The sequence below is a fragment of the Lathyrus oleraceus genome, chromosome 3 (assembly GCF_024323335.1).
Source record: "Lathyrus oleraceus cultivar Zhongwan6 chromosome 3, CAAS_Psat_ZW6_1.0, whole genome shotgun sequence".
NCBI classification, from domain to species: domain Eukaryota; kingdom Viridiplantae; phylum Streptophyta; class Magnoliopsida; order Fabales; family Fabaceae; genus Lathyrus; species Lathyrus oleraceus.
The window spans coordinates 265529287-265537415 of NC_066581.1; the positions used below are offsets into that span (position 1 = coordinate 265529287).

General features: G+C 31.5%; 1 protein-coding gene across 1 annotated transcript; it reads right to left on the reverse strand.

Moving 5' to 3' along the window:
• Nucleotides 1–1797: 1797 nt before the first annotated feature.
• Nucleotides 1798–6560, reverse strand: LOC127126843 (LEAF RUST 10 DISEASE-RESISTANCE LOCUS RECEPTOR-LIKE PROTEIN KINASE-like 2.1). The gene is made up of 4 exons (XM_051055851.1): nucleotides 5678–6560; nucleotides 5217–5357; nucleotides 3300–3332; nucleotides 1798–3179 (listed from the first exon to the last, which is right to left on the reverse strand). The coding sequence occupies exons 1-4, from the start codon at nucleotides 6486–6488 to the stop codon at nucleotides 2008–2010; spliced, it is 2157 nt and encodes a 718-aa protein (XP_050911808.1). The 5' UTR covers nucleotides 6489–6560; the 3' UTR covers nucleotides 1798–2007.
• Between the last annotated feature and the right edge of the window lie 1569 nt (nucleotides 6561–8129).

Here is an 8129-nt window from a genome sequence, read left to right on the forward strand (position 1 = left end):
GTAATGAGTTTATTCTTAAGGACTCCTATAAGAAAATCGATATTGTGCATCAAACCTCATGTGTTGGGATCCTTCAACAAAATAGTATAGTTGAGAGAAAACACCAACACATACTTGGTGTTACTAAAACTCTTATTTCAAGCTTAACTCCATAAACTTTTCTGGTCATATGTTGTGTGTCAAACCATTCACATTATTAATAAATTACCTACATCTTTCTTGCACAACAAGTCACCATTTTAAATTTTGCATTTTGCAACAATGCTTACCTAATATTAACCTACTTAGAGTGTTTGGATCTCTTCGTCTTGCTTCTATCCTAGAAGCCAATAGAAAGAAATTGGACTCTAGGTCTAAGAAGTGTTTGTATTTTAGGTCTGCAAGATGGTGTTAAAGGTCACATTTATTTGACCTTCTTTTTAAGAAAATATTTTTGTCTAGGGATGTTATCTTCTTTGAATCTATTTTTCCTTACAAATTACCTACTAACACTTCACCTTAGAATCATTCAACACACCATACCACTCACACTCATAGTGATTTCATGAATATGAACCTCAACTTGCACCTAAAACCTCTCATACTGAAGCTTCACATCCAATTACACATGATATTCTTGATATTGAACCATCACCTCCACCAAATTATAATCTTCACAACAAAAACGATCACTTCCAATTACACATGATATTCCTGATATTGAACCATCACCTCCACCAAATTATAATCTTCACAACAAAAACGAAAAAAAACCAAAATATCAATAAAATTTAGGAAATTTTGAAATTTCTCACATTTATCCAAAATTTTTGAAATTTCCGAAAAATATTCATATTTTTTGAACTGTCGAAAATTTAGAAACTTAAAAAAATACATATAAAAATACTAGAATTTTTGAAATTTCCGATTTAAAATCAAAGAATTCTCACAAAAAATATAAAATTTTAAAAAAAATTCTGTTTTCAGAAATTTTCGAATATTTTTTTATACTCTGAATTTTCGATAAAGATTTTAAAATTTCCGAAATCTTTCTAATATTTTGAAATTTTCATAAATATTAAATAAATTTAAAAAATGAATGAAAATTTTGCAAAATAATATAGTCTATTCATTAAATATTAAATTTAGGAGGTATTAAGTACAAAATGAATGAAGCTGGCAGATTATATGCTCCTCATTTGCTATAAGTAAGTTTTTATCGTTTATCCAAAACAATATTTCATTATTTAGTTTTTAACTTGTGTCCTAAGAACACTAAGTTAACATTAATCTTAAAAGTATTTATTTCATATACTTTCATTTAATGGAGAGTTATTTAAAATAAAATTTAATAATCGGCTGTGATATTAATGTGGTGCGCTTTGCACAAATTTTATTACCATTTCTTTTTGAAATCGCATTAGCTCTTATGGTGTTATCTCAATAGTGATTTTTCTTTTTCATTTTCCTTTCATCTCCATCTCCATGGTTCCCTACCGGCAAAGGTTTATCTTCACAACCTTCAACACTATATACTCAGATTTCAAAAGTTTTGGTGATTGCTGCAAATTGCATAAATTTCATCGCTCAATATCGGTGAACCTCTTCACTCTTACTACCAGTACAGGTACACCTCTTTCCACTCTACTTTTTTTTATAGGAATTTTAGGGTTTTGTGTTTAGAGAGCGGGTTTCAATATTTTTCATATATAATTTGGTGTTTTTATGTTAATGCTGATTCAGATACACCAATATCTATAACAAGTTCGCATTGCATCCCAAGTTGCCACGGTTGCATATGTGTTTGTATACATGATGTACGTATTTTCTTGTTAATTTATTGGAAGTGCATGACTTGAATTTACAACAGAAATAATAAGATTGTTATATGAATACAAAAAAATATGCCAGTAGTTTAGCCACTAGAGTCACTACAACTATATGAAATTGATTTTGAATAATTATTACCAAAACTGTATGCCAAATACAGTTACACGAGTTAGTTGTTCCATTTTCGAAGCTGTGGAGCTAATCATTTGATTCGTATTTTGAAACTGTAATTGAATTTGTCTCGTAGGAATTGGAGGAGGATATACAGTCTACTTGTAGTGGTGGCATTTCGGGAGAAAACAAGACCGGCTTTGGAGGATATGACACCGATGAAAGTGGTCCTTGTAGCATTTCTATTACTTTATTCATGGGTGGTCTGTCTGATGGATTCGTTTGAATGCACCATAGACTCACCAAAGTAATCTTTCTAACCATATCATTTTCTTCCTCTGAGATTGTCAAACTATCTAAAAGAGTTTTACTAGTATTACCTTGCTCAAGATCTTTATAAATCCAATCAGGAAAATACATTTCAGAACTATGTGACCCTCCGGTGTCATAGTTCTTTCTTCCTCCTATCATCTCAAGAATCAATATGCCATAACTGTACACATCAGACTTGTAAGAAACTCCACCGAATGCCCTACTAAATATTTCAGGTGCCATATACCCTATAGTTCCTCTTGCCCCTAGCATTGACACGGTACTATCCTTCTTTTGACATATTTTAGCCAAACCAAAATCAGATATTTTTGGACAAAAATTTTCATCCAAAAGAATGTTTTGGGGTTTGATATCAAGATGCAAAATCCTTGAGTTGCATCCTTGATGCAAGTACTCCAGTCCTCTAGCAATGCCTATTGCAATTTGGAACAGAGTGTTCCAATCAAAATCACAAATAGCATTAGGAAGTTCACTTTTATAGATGAACTTATCCAATGATCCTTTGGGCATGAACTCATATATTAGTGCTCTTTTGTTCCCTTCATAACAAAAACCTAAAAGTGACACAATGTTCATGTGTGATGTTCTACTAATGCTAGCAACTTCGTTTATGAATTCTTCTCCATTTCCCTTTGATTCGTTTATAAGTTTCACCGCCACTTGACTACCATCGTTTAAACTTGCTTTGTACACAACACCATATCCTCCTTGGCCTAATTTATCTCGGAATGAGTTTGTAACTCTTTTTACTTCTGCATAACTATATCTTCTTGGCATGTGTAAATTATAATTTTGCATGAAAATTTCCACATTGTTGTCCACAAGCTTTCTTCTTTTCCTAAAAATACTCTTTTCTTGTCTACATGTACCCCTTTTAGTCATAATAATAGTAATAATAAAGAATATTGTTACTCCAAATCCTGCACCTGAATTTATCAAATAAAAAACAAATAGTTTTCGTCTATACTTTTAGAAGATAAATTCATGCCACTAAAATGTGGGATACGAAACGCTATCATAAAAAAGATAATGTTTGTTATCCTTACCTATAGCAACAAGCCTCCAGTTATGTTTTGAACCTACAATAAAAAAAAAATAGATAGAACTTATAATAATCATACATAGTCTCTTGAAGAGGATTAATGGTCATTTATATAATAATTGCTTTTTTATTTTGCAGGTCCAATAAAGAGAAAATTTCGTGGTATATATAAATACTGACATGGTGAATCAGTTGTATCAGAACTAGCTACTGAAGTGACGTTGACAGTGACACAATATGTTGAAATCAGGTGCGTTTAGGTTTCAAGATCTTAGTTAAAGCCAATATATTTTCAAAGCATTGGTCTATTTATCTTGGAGACTAATATTTTCAAAGACACCTTCAAACACATTTGGTCTGTAATGAAGAAGCATAAAGGAAATGTGAAGGCATTGAAATGCAGCTTAAGGAGTTCAGACTGAATTAAAGACTCTAGGAATGAAGTCAGTCAAGTCATGGTGAGACACTTTGATTCTGCTAAATTTACGCTTGAAAGCTTAAACAAGGTAATGGTGTCACCCTGATTTTTCAAATTCATGGTGATTTCATACATTTAATTTTGTTTAATGTATTATGGAAGAGTAGATTATATTCATGAAAAATTCACTTTCACCATTTGATACATTATGGAGTTCCTATGCTAGTGTTGGAATGTCAGCAGGGCCTCCACAAGTGTAACCAAACCCTTAGTACAACGCATCCAAAATTTAAGGGCCTCTAAGTTCCAACTAGTGTTTTTAACAAGAATGCTTCTTCTCTCCCATATCTATATAGCAAATGTGTGGTCAAAATATGGACTTTCAGTTTTTTTAGTAGCAGATTTTCTGCTAATGTTAATGCAACTGTTTTTAAAGATTAGCGAACAACATTGTCTGTCCCAAAGCATACAATGTAAGGGCATGTGTAGGTAGCTATTATAATTCAGTTTTTGGATGTACTAGGTTCCCCCTAAATTAACATGCTTTCAATTGTTATGATGAAGTAACACCTCTTGGAAGCATTGTTTAATTTCTTTGAACAATGCACAACCTATAACAGCTACAGTGATAATAGTACAAAATCTATTGTGTACACAGATGTATATGAGGTGGCACAGGCACTTATAGGATGGGAATAGTTCAGACCGATTGATAGGAGTCTACAGCCGACTGAAAGGAGTCTACAACCTAGCCTATGCCAGACTCAGGTTAGACTAGTTTTTTTTCAGATAGAGAAAGCTTGGGCTTTTTTTAAAAGCCTATCTAGCTTAATAGACCAAGCCATAGGCCCTAAAAGAATCTTTTAATCCTACCAGGCCGACATACTTAAAATGAGGGGGATGATTGCTGTATCTTCCAAACCATTTGCAGGTCAACATTTTCATCTCTGTCTTGGTAAAAGAAACATTTTAAGACATACTTGGCAATAGAATAGTAAACTATTCTGCCTCAGTAATGTTTATGCAAGTATTGGGATATTTTAACACTTGCAAGGGGATTTTGTGAAAGTTCCATATATAGAGGATACATAAATTGAAATATGTTTTTGAATGGCAATCATTGATCTCATTTGACGCTAGTTTTTGTAGGGTAGACTTAGATAACCAGCTATGAAGTCATACGGGTCACGCCCAAGATGTTAAGGTTTAGCAACACTTGGAAGAGGATTTTTGATGTAACAACTATCTTATATGATGCTTTATTAGCCCACATTTGATCATGATATATCCTCCAATATCAAGAATCACGGTTCACAAGGTTGATTGATCATGATCAATCGTAATTAATATTTAAAACGTTGCTTCCTAATAAAGCTAATGATAATCTAACATTAGTGTTACTAATCCTAATGAAAAAAATGCCACCTTTTAATAGAAAATATAAGATTTAAGATGAAAGTTTTTAAAGAAAATATTTCATCTGATTATACTACAGATACTCACCTGATCCACATGAATGTGGGAAGGATCCATCCTTGCAATAGCAAGTAAAAACATTTGAGATTGGATCATATCCACAGTGTCCACCAGAGCTTTGACAATCTTGACACAAACTATTATTTGCATTCCACTCCACTCCAAAACCTGTTGCAAACCAGAAAAACACAGCAGGCTTTATTAGAAATTATGAAACAAAAGAACACAATTATATGACGAAGAAGGATTTTATTAGTGATGAAGAAAGAAAAATGCGTGCTTGAGCCGCGAACAATTAGGAACAACTGAATTATGTTTAACTTGGCAATTGGAGTAAAGTAAAATGCTTCTTTCTGTTATGGCAAACGTCAAATATATGAACTATAGCTAAAGATTACTTAGGTTCCCAAATTTAGGTCCTAACAATAACTTAATAAGTATTGTGTCTCTTAAACAAATAGTTGAAGAAAGTGATATTGTAGACATACTTGAGGATGATGCCTTTTCTGAAGTGCATGAGGTTGTGTAAGTTCCATTATTGCAGAAACATCTGAATTCAGTATCTCCATCATTCCCACATGCTCCACCAGAAGCAACACAACTCTGGCACTCAGTGTAATTTCCGATCCATTTCAACTCAAAACCATCTTTTAATGCCTCGCTCAGTATTCCGTTGCCAGATCCCAGTTGTGCAGCTCGGGCTCTCAAAATCGGAATCACTACAGCATGAGTTGGAGTACAGAAGCCAGAGAACGAAGCAGAATAAACAACCGTGTATACAACATATTTACTTTCGCCGCAATCAATATCATAAAACTGATTCAGTAATTTTCCACTTCCAACATTGCAACCGTATAAGAGAGTAACGTTGGCAACATCATTACTGTAAAGTTGAAATTTAGTGTTATTAAATGTGCTGCTCTCAATATTAGTATTCACAGCACAAACATTACCACTCCAGTAATCATCTCTAGCAACTGTGAGTTTCTGTGTTGTATTGTCCCACTCAAGAATACGATACTTAACACTATTAATTGTGATCTTTGAAACTTTACCTTCGCATGTAAGCTTCGTATTAATACAATCAGCAACATTACCACAATAAGTTTCTCTGTTTCCACCCCAGAACGGAAACCTGAGGTCTTCCATACTGTCTTCACAAATAAAAGCCGTGTTACATTTCGTGTACTCATCATCCTCGGATAGACACGTTGGAATATTGATGATGAAGATCATCAAAAGTATGAAGGAGAAAAAGAAAACAATAATGGAAGAAAAATGATGAAGCAGAGGCTTCATTCTTGCACAAGAGCAAACAAGGAATAGTGGATGTATGAAGCGTGAATAATGGGATTGGTTTTGGTGAACAATGAGTTTATTCACTCAACTCGCCTTTATCTTTAGTTTAATTCAATGCAATATAATTTCCACACTTCATGATGTTTCTACGAAACTAGGTCCAGACTAGAAACTTTTTCAATCTACAATCTAATACATGAACTTAGTTTTAGTTGTAATATTGACGTCAATAATAATGATAAATATAAAAACTAACATATTTCAAACTTGATAATGAAATTAATGTTTGTTTTATATGAAAATATAACTAAATTATTCAATGCAATATAATTTCCACACTTCCTGATGTTTCTACGAAACTGGGTCCAAACTAGAAACTTTTTCAATCTACAATCTAATACATGAACTTAGTTTTAGTTGTAATATTGACGTCAATAATAATGATAAATATAAAAACTAACATATTTCAAACTTGATAATGAAATTAATGTTTGTTTTATATGAAAATATAGCTAAATTATATATATATATATATATATATATATATATATATATATATATATATATATATATATATATATATATATATATATATACTGTTACTTTTTTTTAATAAAGTGAATATGCTAATTATAGATAAAGTTATTTTGAGGGGTATGAAAGTGATGAAGTGCAATTAAAAATACAATAGTCACACATTTACAGAGTTTAAAATGTGAAAAAAATGATGTAGAAATCATTCTATAAAATTAAATTATTGTAAAAAAGATTTAATGATCAACATGTTAAAATAAATAAATTAAAAAATCTGTTATAATTTTGCTTTATTTTTTAAATAAAAATAATTTATTAGACAATTAATGTTATGTTGTCAAATGAGATATCATTTAGTGCAGTGGTTTAAGTTTAAGGCTTTGATACAATGGAGTTAGGATAAACTAACAAAATAGGCACTACAATACTCAAAGGGAAATAAATATTTAAACGGAAGGAATATATGGTATTTAAATATAATAAGGTGTATTTAGGAATTATATCTTAGTTTATTTTTGTTAAGTGAGGTAAAAATGTTGTCATAAAAAGAATTATTTGTAGTAATGTTAATTTATCCACCTTTCACCGCTTCTTCGTACAATTTTAAAATCAAATCTTCTTTATCAAGATTTTCAATATCTTCAAGGTTTATATCTTCTTCCCCTATAGGACCATCATAAAAAACATAACACTCAAGTCCACCTTACATAAGTATGTAATATCTTGGATACCTTTGTCATTGAAATATGCATATAAAAAATCGAGTCATTGTATCATATAGTACCTACTTCTCATTATCCTTAATTATACCTACCTCTTCGAAATAACTCCACTGATAAAAATCATATTTTAGCTCTAAAACGACACTTTTATACTGAGGTATTTCATCATCTACAAAGGATCCTCTATGATGAATAAATACATGAAGAAATTCTCTTTTTTTTACTTATTTAAAACAAAAAGTACTATACATTCAATTAAACCCAACAAACCCTAAGTTATGAAGGGGGAGACAAAAAAGGAAACCCTAAAATTACACATTCAGTTAAACCCTAAACATGTTTTGTTTCTAGGTTCCAAAAATCAAACATAACAAGAAGAAAAGAC

What these genes read in the sequence shown, in the direction of transcription:
- LOC127126843 (XM_051055851.1), bottom strand. Translation starts at nt 6,488, where the DNA reads ATGAAGCCTCTGCTTCATCATTTTTCTTCCATTATTGTTTTCTTTTTC. An exon ending in AGAAAAGGCATCATCCTCAA is followed by an intron (nt 5,358 to 5,677) that starts GTATGTCTACAA and finishes GGTTTGCAACAG; the next exon opens with GTTTTGGAGTGGAGTGGAAT. An exon ending in CTGGAGGCTTGTTGCTATAG is followed by an intron (nt 3,180 to 3,299) that starts GTAAGGATAACA and finishes TGATAAATTCAG; the next exon opens with GTGCAGGATTTGGAGTAACA.